Source organism: Leuresthes tenuis, unplaced genomic scaffold, assembly GCF_036924035.1.
Source record: "Leuresthes tenuis unplaced genomic scaffold, fLeuTen1.0.hap1 SCAF_4, whole genome shotgun sequence".
In the NCBI taxonomy this organism is placed as follows: domain Eukaryota; kingdom Metazoa; phylum Chordata; class Actinopteri; order Atheriniformes; family Atherinopsidae; genus Leuresthes; species Leuresthes tenuis.
Window position 1 is genome coordinate 470169 of NW_027325358.1, and position 22378 is coordinate 492546.

Genomic DNA, 22378 nt, shown 5'->3' on the forward strand with positions numbered 1-22378 from the left:
AGAGAGCAGACCAGAGTCACCAGGTGTGGGGGTGAGGCCGTGATAACCTCCCCAGACCTTAGCTCCGCCCTCTGTTTAGCAGGTACAAGGAGCCAGTTCTGGTTGAAGTGGTCATCAGCCCATCCAAATGGCCCCAAAAGCTCCTGTAATGGGCTGGATGACCACTACGACCTGAGGAAAAGGGGCACCTTGTCCCTCTAAAACCGAGGGGCGGAGCCAGGAGGACGATTAGGCGAAGAAATTCAAACTCCCACACCGCTAACAAAAACTACTTTTCAGTCTATCTGACCTAACCTATGACCAAGACATCAGATTATATTCAGATTATATTCAATAAATACCGTAAATCCAGACCACTTCGAACAGTTTCCTGACACACAGACCTCAATGATCTCAGGTGACATCATCAGACAGCACAGGTGTGAATTAAAAGAACCATTTCTGTCCACAAACACCAGCAGAACCTAAGAGATCTCAAGCACTTCAGTATAACCGAACCAGCAAAGATAACAACTGGACGGAATCACATTCAGTCCATGAGGCGTCAGCGTCTGAATACCCAGAATGCCTCTCTTCTCCTCTGTAACGGATCATGGGTCAATCATCAGAATAACCTCATGCAAGAAATTTCAGTTCTTTTTTAATCTCCCCAACCTGAAGACAGACCTTTCTGAAGTGAAGCCGGATGTGTTGCTATCATCATCTGTAGTTTCACTCTGTATGTTGGTGTATTTTTCTATATAGTTGGAATCCAGTCCTCTGATTGGACACCTGGACATATAGATGTGAGGATACTCCATGTACCTGATGAAGCTCAGACAGACTGAAACACTCCACCAGCAGGAGAGACCTTTCATAATTTTATTAATGTTCCTGTTGAGATTTTACTTTGTCTTTAACTGGTAACCTGACAACTGAGGGCTTTTCAAATTAAGAGCACTGTCAAAATATAAACTGAGAAAATTACCAGAAAATGGACCAAGAGATTTCCTGTAAGCTTATTTTCACTTAGCTTCAGGAAGTTTAAGCTCATCCATGACTTCATCTCAGTCAGACGATCAAGCAGTGGCTGCTGGAATCTAAAAGAGCAGTTCTGTGCTGTTTGGGGGCTTAAAACCAGTAAAAAGAGCAGCTTTGTACTGTTTGGGGGCTTAAAACCAGTAAAAAGAGCAGTTCTGTGCTGTTTGGGGGCTTAAAACCAGTAAAAAGAGCAGTTCTGTGCTGTTTGGGGGCTTAAAACCAGTAAAAAGAGCAGTTCTGTGCTGTTTGGGGGCTTAAAACCAGTAAAAAGAGCAGCTTTGTACTGTTTGGGGGCTTAAAACCAGTAAAAAGAGCAGTTCTGTGCTGTTTGGGGGCTTAAAACCAGTAAAAAGAGCAGCTTTGTACTGTTTGGGGGCTTAAAACCAGTAAAAAGAGCAGTTCTGTGCTGTTTGGGGGCTTAAAACCAGTAAAAAGAGCAGTTCTGTGCTGTTTGGGGGCTTAAAACCAGTAAAAAGAGCAGTTCTGTGCTGTTTGGGGGCTTAAAACCAGTAAAAAGAGCAGCTTTGTACTGTTTGGGGGCTTAAAACCAGTAAAAAGAGCAGCTTTGTACTGTTTGGGGGCTTAAAACCAGTAAAAAGAGCAGCTTTGTACTGTTTGGGGGCTTAAAACCAGTAAAAAGAGCAGCTCTGTGCTGTTTGGGGGCTTAAAACCAGTAAAAAGAGCAGCTTTGTACTGTTTGGGGGCTTAAAACCAGTAAAAAGAGCAGTTCTGTGCTGTTTGGGGGCTTAAAACCAGTAAAAAGAGCAGCTCTGTGCTGTTTGGGGGCTTAAAACCAGTAAAAAGAGCAGTTCTGTGCTGTTTGGGGGCTTAAAACCAGTAAAAAGAGCAGCTTTGTACTGTTTGGGGGCTTAAAACCAGTAAAAAGAGCAGTTCTGTGCTGTTTAGGGGCTTAAAACCAGTAAAAAGAGCAGTTCTGTGCTGTTTGGGGGCTTAAAACCAGTAAAAAGAGCAGCTTTGTACTGTTTGGGGGCTTAAAACCAGTAAAAAGAGCAGCTTTGTACTGTTTGGGGGCTTAAAACCAGTAAAAAGAGCAGTTCTGTGCTGTTTGGGGGCTTAAAACCAGTAAAAAGAGCAGCTCTGTACTGTTTGGGGGCTTAAAACCAGTAAAAAGAGCAGCTCTGTGCTGTTTGGGGGCTTAAAACCAGTAAAACGAGCAGCTTTGTGCTGTTTCGGGGCTTAAAACCAGTAAAAAGAGCAGCTTTGTACTGTTTGGGGGCTTAAAACCAGTAAAAAGAGCAGCTTTGTACTGTTTGGGGGCTTAAAACCAGTAAAAAGAGCAGCTTTGTACTGTTTGGGGGCTTAAAACCAGTAAAAAGAGCAGCTCTGTGCTGTTTGGGGGCTTAAAACCAGTAAAAAGAGCAGCTTTGTACTGTTTGGGGGCTTAAAACCAGTAAAAAGAGCAGCTTTGTGCTGTTTCGGGGCTTAAAACCAGTAAAAAGAGCAGCTTTGTACTGTTTGGGGGCTTAAAACCAGTAAAAAGAGCAGCTCTGTGCTGTTTGGGGGCTTAAAACCAGTAAAAAGAGCAGCTCTGTGCTGTTTGGGGGCTTAAAACCAGTAAAAAGAGCAGCTTTGTACTGTTTGGGGGCTTAAAACCAGTAAAAAGAGCAGCTCTGTGCTGTTTGGGGGCTTAAAACCAGTAAAAAGAGCAGCTCTGTGCTGTTTGGGGGCTTAAAACCAGTAAAACCAGACTGGAATGTTTAATTTACATCGTGATTTATTAAAAATGTTTCCAGCTGAGTAAAAACTACTTTCTCTAAAACTGTCGATAAAAAGGGAAAATTAGGGCAGCAGCAAAGAGGAATAACACAGAGATCACAGATTATGAGAAATCCAACTGTGGTCTCAGCCTTGGAAGCAGCAGAGGAAGTTAACTTGGAGTGTCCTTGGGTTTCAGAGGAGTGGATTTTTTTGGGGGGGGGGCTGGACCACAGCCAGCTCAATCAATCTTATCTAGATGTCTGAATCCAACAAATGTGCCCCTCTGACCTCAGACAGGAGGAAAACAGGAAGTGGGACACACCTGGTTAAACTCTCACACAACAGTTGTGACGTCCTCAAACAAAACGCCCAGTTCAAAAGTTTAAATGAAACCCTGACGAGTCGACTGGACCAACAACTTAACAAGTTTCATATTATAAAATCAGGAGAAAAGCCTGACCAATGATCCCCGCTGCTCACAGACTACATTACCCAGCAGCCACTGCTTCAGATGGAAGGCTGTTAGCTCGCTGCTAACTAAACTTTAGCTTTATTACCTCACCAAACATCAACATCAAGTCTAAGGTGTCAAAAACCCAACCTCCACCTGGAATTTCACACGTAATCACATCTCCTCTTGGTTATTTGCTCTTTTGAAAATTAAATTAGAGAAACTTCCCTTCAGTTCAGTAGCTTCAGACTGTGTTCAGTAGCTTCAGACTGTGTTCAGTAGCTTCAGACTGTGTTCAGACTGTGTTCAGTAGCTTCAGACTGTGTTCAGTAGCTTCAGACTGTGTTCAGTAGCTTCAGACTGTGTTCAGACTGTGTTCAGACTGTGTTCAGACTGTGTTCAGTAGCTTCAGACTGTGTTCAGACTGTGTTCAGGCTGTGTTCAGTAGCTTCAGACTGTGTTCAGACTGTGTTCAGACTGTGTTCAGACTGTGTTCAGTAGCTTCAGACTGTGTTCAGACTGTGTTCAGACTGTGTTCAGTAGCTTCAGACTGTGTTCAGACTGTGTTCAGACTGTGTTCAGTAGCTTCAGACTGTGTTCAGACTGTGTTCAGACTGTGTTCAGTAGCTTCAGACTGTGTTCAGACTGTGTTCAGACTGTGTTCAGTAGCTTCAGACTGTGTTCAGACTGTGTTCAGACTGTGTTCAGTAGGTTCAGACTGTGTTCAGACTGTGTTCAGACTGTGTTCAGTAGCTTCAGACTGTGTTCAGTAGCTTCAGACTGTGTTCAGTAGCTTCAGACTGTGTTCAGACTGTGTTCAGTAGCTTCAGACTGTGTTCAGACTGTGTTCAGACTGTGTTCAGACTGTGTTCAGTAGCTTCAGACTGTGTTCAGACTGTGTTCAGTAGCTTCAGACTGTGTTCAGGCTGTGTTCAGTAGGCTCAGTGTGTATGTTACCAGTTTCTCTCCGGAGAGGACTTCCAGCAGCTTGATGAGCATGCGTCCGTCTCTCAGGTCCATGTAGAGGTCCGTGATCCTGCAGGAGACTCTGGACAGGTGGGAGTTGACCCACTTGGTGAAGGTCTTCTTCTGCACCGCCTCACGTTCATCTGAACACACAAAGACGTTGAGGCTGTTAGACCCCAAAAGGAAACATGACTCGTGCACCTCTGTCAAACCACATGATGGACCCTCTCTTAAGGGCTAAGGTTCGGTTATTCCCCTTCATATACACGTCTTTATTCCACCTGACTGCTTTTCCTCTTTTAACCGGCTCCATACGTACCATCTTAGCCAACAACGGCCCGTGTCGAATCTGCCTTTTATTACTAAAATCCTGGAAAGGTTCTGAAACAGCTAATACGACACAAAAAGAACCATGTGACATTTTAAGGAACTTATTCTTACTTTTTTCTCACTTAATTGTGTTACTAATTGTCAAAATCAGTTTTACATTCACTTGTCCTCCACCAGCTGTCAGGTGACAGCTGCCGAGTCTTTAAAGTCGGGCTTTAAGCAACAAAGGCAGGGAGGATGCAGACAGTCGCCTTATTGTGGATTTGCTTTCCCAGGTTTTCACATGGTTTGAATTGTTTGTGGCGTTTTGTGTATTGAATTTTGTCAGCTCAGCTGAAGCAAACTATGTTGCCTTCAGTGTTAAGTGTTTAGAACCTTTTAGTGCAAAGCCCACAGTGGGGCTACAGCGCCACCTGCTGGAAAAATGAGCAAAATGACTCGTTCACAGATTCGTTCAATTTATTGTTCGAGAGTAAAAGATCCGATTCAGTAAATAGAGTCGAACTTCCCAACACTACAATCATCAGGAGATGAATATTTCAGTGTTTCCAGAGGTTTTACACTATGACATATGGGAAAGAACATCCATAGAGCCTCCAATGTGGCTAAAATGAGCTCCAATGTGGCTAAAATGAGTTCCAATGTGGCTAAAATGAGCTCCAGTGTGGCTAAAATGAGCTCCAATGTGGCTAAAATGAGCTCCAGTGTGGCTAAAATGAGCTCCAGTGTGGCTAAAATGAGCTCCAGTGTGGCTAAAATGAGCTCCAATGTGGCTAAAATGAGCTCCAATGTGGCTAAAATTAGCCAAATGGTTGGTATTACACCAAGACTCTAACAATTTCAGGCTTTTCTGTTTATCTTTGAAGAGAAAAACAAACTTTCATTGTTCTACATGCAGATTTATTGTCTCTGCGATCCAAAGCACCCTCAGCGTCATTTAGGCAGGATGAAGACTGATTAAAATTCACCTGTGAGTTTAATATAAAACCCAGTGATGAAGTCTGTGTTTATGGCCGGTTTATGGTGTTTGGGTGTGTCAGCACTAAACTGTCTGTTTAACCTTTAACAACCAGCAAGTCAGAGATTCAAATCCTGAGGGACGCCTGATCCATATGACCTAACAGGAAGGATAATGAAAGCTACCTGAACATTTCAGATTAACACCCCCAGAGGAACCTGATCAAAGTCAGCTGATCGTGTTCCTCCACCAGTCTACTGTCAGCCCAAAAACAACAACCATAGAGGGGGAAGTTAACTCGGGATTGCTCAAGATATCAAACTTAAAAGCTTCCATATAGTGTAAAACTCCTTCTTCCTGTTCCTGGGAGCATATATCAGGGCGTCTGAAGTGTAAAACTCCTTCTTCCTGTTCCTGGGAGCATATATCAGGGCGTCTGAAGTGTAAAACTCCTTCTTCCTGTTCCTGGGAGCATATATCAGGGCGTCTGAAGTGTAAAACTCCTTCTTCCTGCTCCTGGGAGCATATATCAGGGCATCTGAAGTGTAAAACTCCTTCTTCCTGTTCCTGGGAGCATATATCAGGGCGTCTGAAGTGTAAAACTCCTTCCTGTTCCTGGGAGCAGATATCAGGGCGTCTGAAGTGTAAAACTCCTTCTTCCTGCTCCTGGGAGCAGATATCAGGGCGTCTGAAGTGTAAAACTCCTTCTTCCTGCTCCTGGGAGCATATATCAGGGCGTCTGAAGTGTAAAACTCCTTCTTCCTGTTCCTGGGAGCAGATATCAGGGCGTCTGAAGTGTAAAACTCCTTCTTCCTGTTCCTGGGAGCATATATCAGGGGGTCTGAAGTGTAAAACTCCTTCTTCCTGTTCCTGGGAGCATATATCAGGGCGTCTGAAGCGTAAAACTCCTTCTTCCTGCTCCTGGGAGCATATATCAGGGCGTCTGAAGTGTAAAACTCCTTCTTCCTTCTCCTGGGAGCAGATATCAGGGCGTCTGAAGCGTAAAACTCCTTCTTCCTGCTCCTGGGAGCAGATATCAGGGCGTCTGAAGTGTAAAACTCCTTCTTCCTGTTCCTGGGAGCATATATCAGGGCGTCTGAAGCGTAAAACTCCTTCTTCCTGCTCCTGGGAGCAGATATCAGGGCGTCTGAAGTGTAAAACTCCTTCTTCCTGCTCCTGGGAGCAGATATCAGGGCGTCTGAAGTGTAAAACTCCTTCTTCCTGCTCCTGGGAGCAGATATCAGGGCGTCTGAAGTGTAAAACTCCTTCTTCCTGCTCCTGGGAGCATATATCAGGGCGTCTGAAGTGTAAAACTCCTTCTTCCTGTTCCTGGGAGCATATATCAGGGCGTCTGAAGTGTAAAACTCCTTCTTCCTGCTCCTGGGAGCATATATCAGGGCGTCTGAAGTGTAAAACTCCTTCTTCCTGTTCCTGGGAGCATATATCAGGGCGTCTGAAGTGTAAAACTCCTTCTTCCTGTTCCTGGGAGCATATATCAGGGCGTCTGAAGTGTAAAACTCCTTCTTCCTGTTCCTGGGAGCATATATCAGGGCGTCTGAAGAGTAAAACTCCTTCTTCCTGTTCCTGGGAGCATATATCAGGGCGTCTGAAGTGTAAAACTCCTTCTTCCTGTTCCTGGGAGCATATATCAGGGCGTCTGAGGTGTAAAACTCCTTCTTCCTGTTCCTGGGAGCATATATCAGGGCGTCTGAAGTGTAAAACTCCTTCTTCCTGCTCCTGGGAGCATATATCAGGGCGTCTGAAGTGTAAAACTCCTTCCTGTTCCTGGGAGCATATATCAGGGCGTCTGAAGTGTAAAACTCCTTCTTCCTGTTCCTGGGAGCATATATCAGGGCGTCTGAAGTGTAAAACTCCTTCTTCCTGCTCCTGGGAGCATATATCAGGGCGTCTGAAGTGTAAAACTCCTTCTTCCTGTTCCTGGGAGCATATATCAGGGCGTCTGAAGTGTAAAACTCCTTCTTTCTGTTCCTGGGAGCAGATATCAGGGCGTCTGAAGTGTAAAACTCCTTCTTCCTGTTCCTGGGAGCATATATCAGGGCGTCTGAAGTGTAAAACTCCTTCTTCCTGCTCCTGGGAGCATATATCAGGGCGTCTGAAGTGTAAAACTCCTTCTTCCTGCTCCTGGGAGCAGATATAAGGGCGTCTGAAGTGTAAAACTCCTTCTTCCTGCTCCTGGGAGCATATATCAGGGCGTCTGAAGTGTAAAACTCCTTCTTCCTGTTCCTGGGAGCATATATCAGGGCGTCTGAAGTGTAAAACTCCTTCTTCCTGTTCCTGGGAGCATATATCAGGGCGTCTGAAGTGTAAAACTCCTTCTTCCTGCTCCTGGGAGCATATATCAGGGCGTCTGAAGTGTAAAACTCCTTCTTCCTGCTCCTGGGAGCAGATATAAGGGCGTCTGAAGTGTAAAACTCCTTCTTCCTGCTCCTGGGAGCATATATCAGGGCGTCTGAAGTGTAAAACTCCTTCTTCCTGTTCCTGGGAGCATATATCAGGGCGTCTGAAGTGTAAAACTCCTTCTTCCTGTTCCTGGGAGCATATATCAGGGCGTCTGAAGTGTAAAACTCCTTCTTCCTGTTCCTGGGAGCATATATCAGGGCGTCTGAAGTGTAAAACTCCTTCTTCCTGCTCCTGGGAGCATATATCAGGGCGTCTGAAGTGTAAAACTCCTTCTTCCTGTTCCTGGGAGCAGATATCAGGGCGTCTGAAGTGTAAAACTCCTTCTTCCTGTTCCTGGGAGCATATATCAGGGCGTCTGAAGTGTAAAACTCCTTCTTCCTGTTCCTGGGAGCATATATCAGGGCGTCTGAAGTGTAAAACTCCTTCTTTCTGTTCCTGGGAGCAGATATCAGGGCGTCTGAAGTGTAAAACTCCTTCTTCCTGCTCCTGGGAGCATATATCAGGGCGTCTGAAGTGTAAAACTCCTTCTTCCTGCTCCTGGGAGCAGATATAAGGGCGTCTGAAGTGTAAAACTCCTTCTTCCTGCTCCTGGGAGCATATATCAGGGCGTCTGAAGTGTAAAACTCCTTCTTCCTGTTCCTGGGAGCATATATCAGGGCGTCTGAAGTGTAAAACTCCTTCTTCCTGTTCCTGGGAGCATATATCAGGGCGTCTGAAGTGTAAAACTCCTTCTTCCTGCTCCTGGGAGCATATATCAGGGCGTCTGAAGTGTAAAACTCCTTCTTCCTGCTCCTGGGAGCAGATATAAGGGCGTCTGAAGTGTAAAACTCCTTCTTCCTGCTCCTGGGAGCATATATCAGGGCGTCTGAAGTGTAAAACTCCTTCTTCCTGTTCCTGGGAGCATATATCAGGGCGTCTGAAGTGTAAAACTCCTTCTTCCTGTTCCTGGGAGCATATATCAGGGCGTCTGAAGTGTAAAACTCCTTCTTCCTGTTCCTGGGAGCATATATCAGGGCGTCTGAAGTGTAAAACTCCTTCTTCCTGCTCCTGGGAGCATATATCAGGGCGTCTGAAGTGTAAAACTCCTTCTTTCTGTTCCTGGGAGCAGATATCAGGGCGTCTGAAGTGTAAAACTCCTTCTTCCTGTTCCTGGGAGCATATATCAGGGCGTCTGAAGTGTAAAACTCCTTCTTCCTGTTCCTGGGAGCATATATCAGGGCGTCTGAAGTGTAAAACTCCTTCTTTCTGTTCCTGGGAGCAGATATCAGGGCGTCTGAAGTGTAAAACTCCTTCTTCCTGTTCCTGGGAGCATATATCAGGGCGTCTGAAGTGTAAAACTCCTTCTTCCTGCTCCTGGGAGCATATATCAGGGCGTCTGAAGTGTAAAACTCCTTCTTCCTGCTCCTGGGAGCAGATATAAGGGCGTCTGAAGTGTAAAACTCCTTCTTCCTGCTCCTGGGAGCATATATCAGGGCGTCTGAAGTGTAAAACTCCTTCTTCCTGTTCCTGGGAGCATATATCAGGGCGTCTGAAGTGTAAAACTCCTTCTTCCTGTTCCTGGGAGCATATATCAGGGCGTCTGAAGTGTAAAACTCCTTCTTCCTGCTCCTGGGAGCATATATCAGGGCGTCTGAAGTGTAAAACTCCTTCTTCCTGCTCCTGGGAGCAGATATAAGGGCGTCTGAAGTGTAAAACTCCTTCTTCCTGCTCCTGGGAGCATATATCAGGGCGTCTGAAGTGTAAAACTCCTTCTTCCTGTTCCTGGGAGCATATATCAGGGCGTCTGAAGTGTAAAACTCCTTCTTCCTGCTCCTGGGAGCATATATCAGGGCGTCTGAAGTGTAAAACTCCTTCTTCCTGTTCCTGGGAGCATATATCAGGGCGTCTGAAGTGTAAAACTCCTTCTTCCTGCTCCTGGGAGCATATATCAGGGCGTCTGAAGTGTAAAACTCCTTCTTCCTGTTCCTGGGAGCATATATCAGGGCGTCTGAAGTGTAAAACTCCTTCTTCCTGTTCCTGGGAGCATATATCAGGGCGTCTGAAGTGTAAAACTCCTTCTTCCTGTTCCTGGGAGCATATATCAGAGCGTCTGAAGTGTAAAACTCCTTCTTCCTGTTCCTGGGAGCATATATCAGGGCGTCTGAAGTGTAAAACTCCTTCTTCCTGTTCCTGGGAGCATATATCAGGGCGTCTGAAGTGTAAAACTCCTTCTTCCTGTTCCTGGGAGCATATATCAGGGCGTCTGAAGTGTAAAACTCCTTCTTCCTGTTCCTGGGAGCAGATATCAGGGCGTCTGAAGTGTAAAACTCCTTCTTCCTGTTCCTGGGAGGATATATCAGGGCGTCTGAAGTGTAAAACTCCTTCTTCCTGTTCCTGGGAGCATATATCAGGGCGTCTGAAGTGTAAAACTCCTTCTTCCTGCTCCTGGGAGCATATATCAGGGCGTCTGAAGTGTAAAACTCCTTCTTCCTGTTCCTGGGAGCAGATATCAGGGCGTCTGAAGTGTAAAACTCCTTCTTCCTGCTCCTGGGAGCATATATCAGGGCATCTGAAGTGTAAAACTCCTTCTTCCTGTTCCTGGGAGCATATATCAGGGCGTCTGAAGTGTAAAACTCCTTCTTCCTGCTCCTGGGAGCATATATCAGGGCATCTGAAGTGTAAAACTCCTTCTTCCTGCTCCTGGGAGCATATATCAGGGCATCTGAAGTGTAAAACTCCTTCTTCCTGTTCCTGGGAGCATATATCAGGGCGTCTGAAGTGTAAAACTCCTTCTTCCTGCTCCTGGGAGCAGATATCAGGGCGTCTGAAGTGTAAAACTCCTTCTTCCTGTTCCTGGGAGCAGATATCCTTCCTTTAGCAGCAGCTAACGCTAACAGCTTAGCTAATGAAGATGACGTACACCAACTTCTAAGGAGTTCCTGCTGCTCCTTTCTGAAAGATGAACATTATTGTTCCCACATTACTTTGTTAGCTGAAGCTTTCTAGCTGAACGGTTCCGTTCTGTAACTCAGACAACCTGCAGCTGTGTTTAAGGTGTGTTTCCAACACAACACCGGTCCTCTCCTCACTCTCGCTGTGCTAGCGTTACATTATCGGCATGTTTCTGATAAAGATGGAGGTCTCCAGGTACAATTGTTTAATGAGGTTAATATATCCAAAATGTTTAAACGCAGTAATTAACGGTTCACATGCATTACTACGAGTTACGCTGTGCACATCTCCGGCTTGGTTCATCACTGTTGATGAGAAAGCATCGTTTGCTAGCATCTGATGGAGGTTTCTTCCTGTTAAAAGGGAGTTTTTTCTCTCCACAGTCGCCTCGTGCAGCTCAGGACAGGAGATTGGATCAAAGAGAAGTTTTAGTGCAATCTGTTGGTTTCCTGAGCTAGGCTGCTTTTTTTAATTAGCTCTGTATGAATTGGACTAATTTTGAATCTAATTAATTGGATTTGACTGATTTCTGATTGTATGTCAATGAATTGGAATTTGTTGTGATTTGAGGCTTTATAAATAAAACTGAACTGAATAAACTTTTGTTCCAAACAGTGAGTTTAAAGGAAACTGGAGCCTTGAATCATGCTGTGGCCCCTCAGGTTTACCCAGAGACTGATCAGGGCTCAGTGAGGCTGAAAGATCACAGGAAGCCTCCATTCGTCTTACCTTGCAGCTGCTTGAATCGACCCTCCAGCTGGACGTAGCTGGCCTGCTGCTGAGCTGGGTCAGCCGACGCCCACTCCGCCTCCATCACACCCCAAAATACAAACACAACCAGCGAAACACGAGAGTGAAGTGGTCCTGAGCGACAAAAACACCCGAGAGCTCCTGGATCATTACCCACTCAGAACCGGTTCAGCCCAAAACACCAGAAATCTTTATGAGATTCTGCTGGAAGAAGAAACTTTTCCCATCAAAGTTTCTGCAGGTTTAAAGCAGAAAAATAAAAAAACAAAGTTGGAAAGGAAACAAAATCAGAGAAAAAGACTGAACTCGGGCCAGATTTAAAGATCACAAATGAAAGTTTAAGTCCAGGTGACTCCGCTGATCCAGAGCAGCATGACAGTCTGAAACTCTGACCCTGAAGCAGCCCGTCGCTCTGCCACCTTTTCAGCCAAAGAAGAAGAAGATTCAAATGCTGGCCGCTGCTTTGGAGCTGCAGACGGGAAACGGCCTTGTGTCCCAGCAGCTGAAAAAAGAGTCCAGAGGTCGTGGTTGCAGCACAGCGGGCGCTATACCTGAGCGCGTGCACGTGTCCAGCAGCAGCCACACACTGCTCACTCTTCTTCTGCTGCTGCTCTGATTGTTCCAAGTCTGTGATCTGATTGGTTGGCTCGTTTCCCTCCTAACACACACAGAGCCCCACCCACTGAAAACACTGTAAAAAATGAAAGTCTGATGCCTGTAAAGAGGGAAGACGTCACCGGAACGACTCACCTGCAGTCCCAAAGACGGATTCATCTGCATGAACATGACACCAAAGAAGAAGAAGACTCACTTCACTACTTTAATGAAGAAGCTGTGAGGTTTGTTCACACTGAGCTGGGATTCAATCTTTAATAGCTGAGGAAAATATCCTCAGAAAAGTTTCGGTTTTGACCCAAAGTTTAAGCAGTATTACAGCGCTGTGTTTCCACTGGTTTCAGATGGTCATGATGTATCTACCTGTTGATGGGATGAAAGTACACTACTGAAGTCAAACCATTTCTTGTATCTCGATTTACTTCCCAAAGAAACCGGCCAGTGGGGCTGTAACCTTTACAGTACACTGAAAGGGGCAAAATTCAGATTACTGAGAGGCTGGAGGAGGCTGAAGCAGCTTCCTTCTGTTCCCTGCTAGCTTCCTTCTGTTCTCTGCTAGTTTCCTTCTGTTCTCTGCTAGTTTCCTTCTGTTCTCTGCTAGCGTCCTTCTGTTCTCTGCTAGTTTCCTTCTGTTCTCTGCTAGCTTCCTTCTGTTCTCTGCTAGCGTCCTTCTGTTCTCTACTAGCTTCCTTCTGTTCTCTGCTAGCTTCCTTCTGTTCTCTGCTAGCTTCCTTCTGTTCTCTGCTAGCTTCCTTCTGTTCTCTGCTAGCTTCCTTCTGTTCTCTGTTAGTTTCCTTCTGTTCCCTGCTAGCTTCCTTCTGTTCTCTGTTAGCTTCCTTCTGTTCTCTGCTAGCTTCCTTCTGTTCTCCGCTAGCTTCCCTCTGTTCTCTGCTAGCTTCCTTCTGTTCTCTGCTAGCTTCCTTCTGTTCTCTGCTAGCTTCCTTCTGTTCTCCGCTAGCTTCCTTCTGTTCTCTGCTAGCTTCCTTCTGTTCTCTGTTAGTTTCCTTCTGTTCCCTGCTAGCTTCCTTCTGTTCTCTGTTAGCTTCCTTCTGTTCTCTGCTAGCTTCCTTCTGTTCTCTGCTAGCTTCCTTCTGTTCTCTGCTAGCTTCCTTCTGTTCTCCGCTAGCTTCCTTCTGTTCTCTGCTAGCTTCCTTCTGTTCTCTGCTAGCTTCCTTCTGTTCTCTGCTAGCTTCCTTCTGTTCTCTGCTAGCTTCCTTCTGTTCTCTGCTAGCTTCCTTCTGTTCTCTGTTAGTTTCCTTCTGTTCCCTGCTAGCTTCCTTCTGTTCTCTGCTAGCTTCCTTCTGTTCTCTCCTAGCTTCCTTCTGTTCTCTGCTAGCTCCCTTCTGTTCTCTGTTAGTTTCCTTCTGTTCCCTGCTAGCTTCCTTCTGTTCTCTGTTAGCTTCCTTCTGTTCTCTGCTAGCTTCCTTCTGTTCTCCGCTAGCTTCCCTCTGTTCTCTGCTAGCTTCCTTCTGTTCTCTGCTAGCTTCCTTCTGTTCTCTGCTAGCTTCCTTCTGTTCTCCGCTAGCTTCCTTCTGTTCTCCGCTAGCTTCCTTCTGTTCTCTGTTAGTTTCCTTCTGTTCCCTGCTAGCTTCCTTCTGTTCTCTGTTAGCTTCCTTCTGTTCTCTGCTAGCTTCCTTCTGTTCTCTGCTAGCTTCCTTCTGTTCTCTGCTAGCTTCCTTCTGTTCTCCGCTAGCTTCCTTCTGTTCTCTGCTAGCTTCCTTCTGTTCTCTGCTAGCTTCCTTCTGTTCTCTGCTAGCTTCCTTCTGCTCTCTGCTAGCTTCCTTCTGTTCTCTGCTAGCTTCCTTCTGTTCTCTGCTAGCTTCCTTCTGTTCTCTGCTAGCTTCCTTCTGTTCTCTGTTAGTTTCCTTCTGTTCCCTGCTAGCTTCCTTCTGTTCTCTGTTAGCTTCCTTCTGTTCTCTGCTAGCTTCCTTCTGTTCTCCGCTAGCTTCCCTCTGTTCTCTGTTAGCTTCCTTCTGTTCTCTGCTAGCTTCCCTCTGTTCTCTGCTAGCTTCCTTCTGTTCTCAGTAATAACTGTCCGTGTGAAACAGGGTGACCGCTGAGCAGAACATGTTTAGCGGGAGTTAAACGGAGCATCGAAGCATTTACATCAAGGAGTTTTTTTGTGATCGAGTTTGTGGAGGAATCGTTTCAGCCCAGACCAGCGGATAGAGACAGTTAAAGAATCTTTAAATGGAGCATAAACAAGTCTTTACTTTGTATCTGATATTTAACTGAAGTTCAGCAACGTCCTAAAAGTCCAATCCTCATAAAAACTGGTCAAAGCTTCAGCAGCAGGGTGAGATTATTGACTAAGACTCCCATAAAGATACCAAGACCTCTTTAAAGTCATAACAGAAAAGAGATTTTTACAGTGCGGAGTGTGTTGAAGTGTGTGTGTGTGAGTGTGTGTGTCAGCCAATGATGTGACAGCGTGACAATGATGTCATCAGGGGTGTGAAGGGGAGGAGGTTTGGTGTTTCCCCTCATTGTTTCTTCACATTCCAGAGTCAAGGACAGGAAATAAGAAACAAACATCCTGCAGATGAACACACATTTCTGCCTCCATCTTTGTGAGGACCACAGATCAGGCATTCCTATCACCCAGAACCAGAACCCTAAACCCGGACCACACACAGCGTCCCCAGTTGCATGGTCACCACCTGGGGTCCCCTGAAGGCACATTTACAGGAACTCTGAGAATGACTGAAAATAAAGGACAAAACCCTGAAATATCTTTCAGGAAGTCAAAAAGGATTTTGTTTGAAACAGATCAAATTGGACTTTAGTGAAAACCTGAAGTGGTGCAGCTCGGCCTCATTAAAATTCACCTGAACAACCATGTGATCACCGGGCTGCACGTCAGCTGACAACAAGGTCAGAGTTCAAACACGCAGAGAAATCACATGAACCAATGGTGAATTAGCAGATTATGAGCCTTCTTCCTCCAATAAAACCCTCCTCAGGAACGCAGCGGGTCATGTGAGCTCCTCAGGCTGCAGAGTGACTTCAACACGACTCTGTGACCTCTTAAAGTTTCAGATACTTAAAGCTGCAGTGCGTAACTTCTACAGGTCTATAAATATCCGTTTCACTCCAGGAAGTAGAGGAGCTGATGCATTAAGCGGCTCCAGGTGAAGCAACATGGCGGAGAACCCAAAGAAGGGACCAAGAGGTTCAGAAGTGGAAGAAGGCAGAAGGCCTGTTGTCAAAGAGAGACAAAAGGAGAAGACAAACCAGGATTGCATCGCGTTGCTTTTCCTCGATGGAGAGCCCTGAAGGAGGAGATTGGACCGAGGCCCGGCACCGATGTTGCCCTGATTCTGCTGGTTAAGCTGTTCATTAGGAGCAGGATGTGCTGCTGTTACATGTACTGGACCGGTACTGTATGGTTCCCTTGGAAATGGTGCTATGGATGTGGTGTGCTGTTGGCAGCCTGGTGTTCGCCACATTGTGTAGCGTTAGCCTGAAGAGCTACAGGTTACAGAGCTATAAGTTCCAGGGTGTGAGGCCGTGTTGCTGTGCAACTCACTGCGTCTGTGTGCTGTAAGTTTAGCAGCCGGTAAGTTAGCAGCCGTTAAGTTAGCAGCCGTTAAGTTAGCAGCCGTTAAGTTAGCAGCCGGTAAGTTTAGCAGCCGGTAAGTTAGCAGCCGTTAAGTTAGCAGCCGTTAAGTTTAGCAGCTGTTAAGTTAGCAGCCGGTAAGTTAGCAGCCGGTAAGTTAGCAGCCGGTAAGTTAGCAGCCGTTAAGTTAGCAGCCGTTAAGTTTAGCAGCCGTTAAGTTTAGCAGCCGTTAAGTTAGCAGCCGTTAAGTTTAGCAGCCGTTAAGTTTAGCAGCCGTTAAATTAGCAGCCAGTAAGTTAGCAGCCGTTAAGTTAGCAGCCGTTAAGTTAGCAGCCGTTAAGTTTACCAGCCGTTAAGTTTAGCAGCCGTTAAGTTAGCAGCCGTTAAGTTTAGCAGCCGTTAAGTTAGCAGCCGTTAAGTTAGCAGCCGTTAAGTTAGCAGCCGGTAAGTTAGCAGCCGGTAAGTTAGCAGCCATTAAGTTAGCAGCCGGTAAGTTTAGCAGCCGTTAAGTTAGCAGCCGTTAAGTTAGCAGCCGTTAAGTTTAGCAGCCGTTAAGTTTAGCAGCCGTTAAGTTTAGCAGCCGTTAAGTTTAGCAGCCGGTAAGTTAGCAGCCGGTAAGTTAGCAGCCGTTAAGTTAGCAGCCGTTAAGTTAGCAGCCGTTAAGTTAGCAGCCGGTAAGTTTAGCAGCCGGTAAGTTAGCAGCCGGTAAGTTAGCAGCCATTAAGTTAGCAGCCGGTAAGTTAGCAGCCGGTAAGTTAGCAGCCGTTAAGTTAGCAGCCGTTAAGTTAGCAGCCGTTAAGTTTAGCAGCCGTTAAGTTAGCAGCCGTTAAGTTTAGCAGCCGTTAAGTTTAGCAGCCGGTAAGTTAGCAGCCGGTAAGTTAGCAGCCGTTAAGTTAGCAGCCGTTAAGTTAGCAGCCGTTAAGTTAGCAGCCGGTAAGTTTAGCAGCCGGTAAGTTAGCAGCCATTAAGTTAGCAGCCGGTAAGTTAGCAGCCGTTAAGTTAGCAGCCGTTAAGTTAGCAGCCGTTAAGTTAGCAGCCGTTAAGTTTAGCAGCCGTTAAATTAGCAGCCAGTAAGTTAGCAGCCGTTAAGTTAGCAGCCGTTAAGTTAGCAGCCGTTAAGTTAGGAGCCGTTAAGTTAGCAGCCGGTAAGTTAGCAGCCGTTAAGTTAGCAGCCGTTAAGTTAGCAGCCGTTAAGTTAGCAGCCGTTAAGTTTAGCAGCCGTTAAGTTTAGCAGCCGTTAAGTTAGCAGCCGTTAAGTTTAGCAGCCGGTAAGTTAGCAGCCGTTAAGTTTAGCAGCCGGTAAGTTTAGCAGCCGGTAAGTTAGCAGCCGGTAAGTTAGCAGCCGGTAAGTTAGCAGCCGGTAAGTTTAGCAGCCGGTAAGTTAGCAGCCGGTAAGTTAGCAGCCATTAAGTTAGCAGCCGTTAAGTTTAGCAGCCGTTAAGTTAGCAGCCGTTAAGTTTAGCAGCCGGTAAGTTTAGCAGCCGTTAAGTTTAGCAGCCGGTAAGTTAGCAGCCGGTAAGTTAGCAGCCGGTAAGTTAGCAGCCGGTAAGTTAGCAGCCGGTAAGTTAGCAGCCGGTAAGTTAGCCGCCGACACGTTGTGTACGCAGACAGAAGCTCTGTGGATATGTTGCTGATGGCTGCCTGTTCTGGAGCCGCGACACCACCGAGCTGCAGCCGCTGTAAACTCACACACTGACATCAACAGAGACGTATCGGCTAACTAATCATACTATCTGTGTTTCTGAAGCACAAAAGAAATCACACAAAAAGCTCTTCTGAGTGGGGGGTGGGGGGGTTACACCGGCCCATACCTCATACTGTTGTAATAACGCAGAAATCCTCCAGGGGGCGACAGAAGTTACGCACTGCAGCTTTAAACTGGTCAGAATCTTGCTCTGATGTCACAGAGCGTCCAATCAGAGGACAGATCTGCTGGTTCCAGTTTTCTTTTTAAACTTTTATACAGACATGCTGTGTGTGCAACAGCTTCAGCTCAAATCTGCTGCCCCAGACTCATTCTGGGTTCTTTGTTTAACCTCCAGTTTATCCACTTTACTCCTCTAGAATCATCATAAATTGATCAGAAACCAGGACAAACTTTTATTTGTTCGTTCAAACTTAAACTAAAAACCTGTTTTTTGGGCTTTTAGAAGTAAAAATCGATGCATCAGTTCATGAAACCTTGTTTTAAACTTTAACTCGAGTTTCTGCTGCCTCTTTAGTGTGTTTTTTGACCAAGAAAAAGTCATATTTCTCAGTGTTACGGGTGCACTGCTCCTCAGCACCATGCTCATGGTGTGACTTGGGAATAACTTTGTGATTACTATCATGAACATGATTAATCAGACGGACATTTGGGAGCTCCTACCTGCGAGCGCTTTGATGCGGGAGCGTTCGAAGAGGCGGGCCGAGCTGTTCTCGTTGTCCCATTCGTCATCCCAGCGGTTGTTGACCGTGTCGCTGCTGCTGTACTGCTGCTGCAGCTCCATGTGGTCGAACTCGGCAGCCACCGTCGTCATCATCACTGTGACCAGACACTAGCCTCGACGTCAGCGGGGACACGTCCACATGGGCGGCTTCAGGCCGACCTGCAGGGTGCACAGGAAACAGCTTCAGACACACAGCTGATGCCAGAAACTGAGGGCCTGGTGGCATCGGGTCCAGGTGACCTCAGACCTGGGTTTTCTGTTTCAGTGGCCCTTTAATAACAGTCTGTCCCACAGCTCCACCTGCTGGACAACACGCACCTCTGCACCTTTCATCTGCTTCACCTTCTGCTGGTTCTGTTCAGCAGACTTGGTTCCAAAAATCATTGTTATTATTATTATTGTTCCAATACTTATTGACCTAAATTCATTTGTAAAAAGTCTATACTTCTTTTTTTTACTAAAACTATCACATATAGAAGTGACTAAAATTTGACTAAAACTAATAAGCATTTTAGTCCAAAAGACTAAATCTAAGATGGTCGTCAAAAACAACATTGTTCCTAACAACAGAACCAGTCAGATGTTCCGTTTCTTTCAATGAAACGAAGGTTTTTTGCATTGTGTAACTCAGGATTCAGAAGACAGAAAGTGTCTCTGAGCCTGAGTGAGGATCTAAGTGTGGTTCTGGATCCACACCTTTATGTGGACCTGAAGGGTTCTGCATGGAGGGTCAGCGTCAGGGTCAGGGTCAGGGTCAGGAAGCAGCTCCATGTGGGGGGGGTGGATGCAGCAAGCAGGCCCCATGTCCTGTGAGGTGGAGGCTTGCTGCTCGGCGATGGTTGTATCATCACAGAAATAATAAAGCACGGTCGCTGCTGCCGGGTTTTTAAACATGGCGGGTTCTTGGGTTATTTTCAGCCCGACTCCCCGGCGGAGAAGGACTCAAGCCCAGCTGAGCAGGTACAGACAGAAAAGGGCCTGCAGCTGCAGCTGAGCGATGGCGAGATGAACGATGCTGAACCGACTCGCCTCCCAGAGACCAAACTGAAACGTTACCACAAGCATTGATAAGATCAATCAAATAAAGCAAAGGAAGAGAAAAGCAGCCATAAAAGGACCAAAAACATGTTGTTTGTTCAGTTTAAAGTTGGAATCGATTCCTCTTAGTATTGCCTCGTATGAAGACTGGTGAGCCTCACTTTCATGGTTATTTTCACCAGTTTCTGGAGTCAAACCAGGCAGCCGGTCCACATCTGAGGAGGCTTTCAGCTCTGAGTGATGACAGGAAGTCACGATCTCTGCGTTTCAGCCATTTCATCTCAGAGAATAAAAACACCGAACGCATGGACTCCCAGATCTCTGGGGTATGATGTCATCTTAATGGTTTTATATTAAAGAGGAATCTGCTCCCAACTCAGACTGAGCCCCACAGAAACATGTGCAGGCTCTTCCAGGTGAAGCCTCACCTGAGTGTTCAGTAACAAAGTCCCTCTGAAAGCATGAAAATCCTCCGTTTAAAGTTTTCTGATGTTTGAATAAACCAAAGGCCGAGGACTGACCCGACTGGTGTAGCTGGGAGTGTTCTGCAGCAGTTTCTGGAACTTCACTCCGTTCCTTTGTGTCGTGGTATAACTGCCACCTTTCATGTGGGTGAAGTGGGGTCAAATCCTGACAGCCCTGCATGAAATGTACGGCCTCCAGTAGGGGTCCTAAGGCAAGACCCCCCCACCCTACCTGGGATAGGTTTCTGCATTTAGCAGACGCTTCTATCCAAAGCTTACAAATGAGGACGTAACATCAGAGCTAACATCACAGCTAACATCAGAGCTAACATCACAGCTAACAATGAGCTAACATCACAGCTAACATCAGAGCTAACAATGAGCTAACATCACAGCTAACATCAGAGCTAACAATGAGCTAACATCACAGCTAACATCAGAGCTAACATCACAGCTAACAATGAGCTAACATCAGAGCTAACATCAGAGCTAACATCACAGCTAACAATGAGCTAACATCAGAGCTAACAATGAGCTAACATCACAGCTAACATCACAACTAACAATGAGCTAACATCACAGCTAACAATGAGCTAACATCAGAGCTAACATCACAGCTAACAATGAGCTAACAGTGAGCTACATGGAAGGAACCCACGAGTCCGGCTCTGTCAGAGGGGGCAGGATAGAGAGCAGGGTCAGTGCTCGGTTCGGGTTATGAGTGGAAGTCGCTTCGGATAAAAGCGTCTGCCAAAAGCATCAACACCAGCGTCACAGGTCTCCTCAACAGCTCTGACAGATGTTCTGATTTCAGATGGTCCCTGAACAGATCATGTGATGTACAATCGGTCAAAAAGAACCAAATCTAATATTAAAACTGATATATTAGATATATATCTAATTTAACAGTTTGTGTTCAGAACTCCTGATCAGCTTCATTTCTTTATATTTCTCCATAAAAACAGGAAGCAGCTGCAGAGATTCACTGAAACATGTTCAAACATGAACATAAACCCAGAATCTGAGGCAGAAACAGAGTTTTTCTCAGTTCTCAGCAGCTTTAAAGTGAATCTCTGGTCTGAGCTCCTTTATTCTCCAACACAGCCTGAACCCTCTGAGACAAGCTTTCTGTCATTTCTTTAAGGAGTCTTCAGGAATAGTTCTCCAGGCTTCTTGAAGGACATCCCAAAGCTCTTCTTTGGATGTGGGCTGCCTTTTGTTCCGTTCTCTGTCAGATGATCCCACACTGCTTCAATAATGTTGAGGTCCGGGCTCTGGGGAGGATTCATCCCTCCATAAGACCTGTTGCCACTGATTTTCAGTCCACTTCTTGTGTCATTTGGCACAGCTCAGCCTTTTCTCCCTGTTTCCCTTCCTTAAGAACGGCTTCTTGACAGCCACCCTTCCATGGAGACCATTTCTGATGAGGCTTGGGCCAACAGTAGATGGATCAGCTGAAGGTCCAGATGCATCTCTCAGGTCCTGTCAGGTCACAGCTGGATTTTTTCCTCTTTCTTAAGGACATCACTTTCAGATCCTGTTCATCTGCTGGAGATAGTTTTTTAGGCCTGACACTTCTTCTTTTGTCCTCCACTTGTCCAGTTTCCTCAAATGTTTTAAGGACACACTGCACACCATGCTGAGATATGCCAAGTTTTCAGCTAATAGCTCTTTGGGAATCACCTTGTTGCTGCAGAAATCCTATTTTCTGTCTGTCAAACTGTGTTTTCTTTGCTGTTTTTCAGAGATGCAGCTAAAGAAATGGGAACAAATGATGTGTCTTTGTGACAGGCTGCTGGTAACAAAGAGCCTAAAGATCCAGTTTAAAATGGCTTCTTTGCTAAGTTGTCTGTTCTGTGTCGACACAACACTGGTTCATCCCTTGAGTTAGGAGCCTTTTTTCTGCCTGAATGGGTCAAAGGTCAGAGTTAAGTGGCTGAACAAAGAAAAAACCTCTGAAAATGCTCAGGAACAAGGACTGAAGATGAGGGAAAAAGCAGAAAATGTCCAAAGAAAAACTGAAAGAGCTTCAGAAAGCTGCAGGACTGTTGATCAGGACACTTTAAAGGTTTCAGAAAGCTGCAGAACTATTGATCAGGACACTTTAAAGGTTTCAGAAAGCTGCAGAACTGTTGATCGGGACACTTTAAAGGTTTCAGAAAGCTGCAGAACTGTTGATCAGGACACTTTAAAGGTTTCAGAAAGCTGCAGAACTATTGATCAGGACACTTTAAAGGTTTCAGAAAGCTGCAGAACTGTTGATCAGGACACTTTAAAGGTTACAGAAAGCTGCAGAACTATTGATCAGGACACTTTAAAGGTTTCAGAAAGCTGCAGAACTGTTGATCAGGACACTTTAAAGGTTTCAGAAAGCTGCAGAACTGTTGATCAGGACACTTTAAAGGTTCCAGGAACAGAAAGAAATAAGGACTCTGGTGTTTCTTCTGAGCTGCCTTAAACCATGAGCTACAGAGGTTCCAGGTTTTTATTTATTCATGAAGCTCTCTCCCTCCTCACATGATCTCTCTGCTCTCCTGATATCCGATCGATATTGCTCATTGATCGGGTCACTTTCCATGATGTTTATACAGAACGTGGAGCTGCTCAGTTTCTCGTCTCTCTTCCTTTGTGTGAAACATCATCTGAAGGTTTGTTTGGAGAGAACTACACCTCCCAGGGTGCACTGCTTCAGTCAGGGAAAAAAGGTGAGTGGAGGCCTGACTTTAT

At 45.8% G+C, this 22378-nt stretch overlaps 1 protein-coding gene across 2 annotated transcripts in view; it reads right to left on the reverse strand.

Moving 5' to 3' along the window:
- Window positions 1-22378, reverse strand: part of LOC140305236 (spectrin beta chain, non-erythrocytic 1-like) — a 54860-nt gene that overhangs the window by 27550 nt on the left and 4932 nt on the right. The window contains exons 2-3 of one of the 2 annotated variants that reach the window (XM_072383996.1): window positions 18089-18308; window positions 4148-4299 (exon numbers count right to left, since the gene is read on the reverse strand). In XM_072383996.1, coding sequence (XP_072240097.1) covers window positions 4148-4299; window positions 18089-18242 — 306 coding nt within the window. In that variant the 5' untranslated portion in view covers window positions 18243-18308. Of the gene's footprint in view, window positions 1-4147; window positions 4300-11525; window positions 12037-18088; window positions 18309-22378 lie in introns of those variants that run through there. The other variant, XM_072383997.1, reaches the window with a different exon arrangement.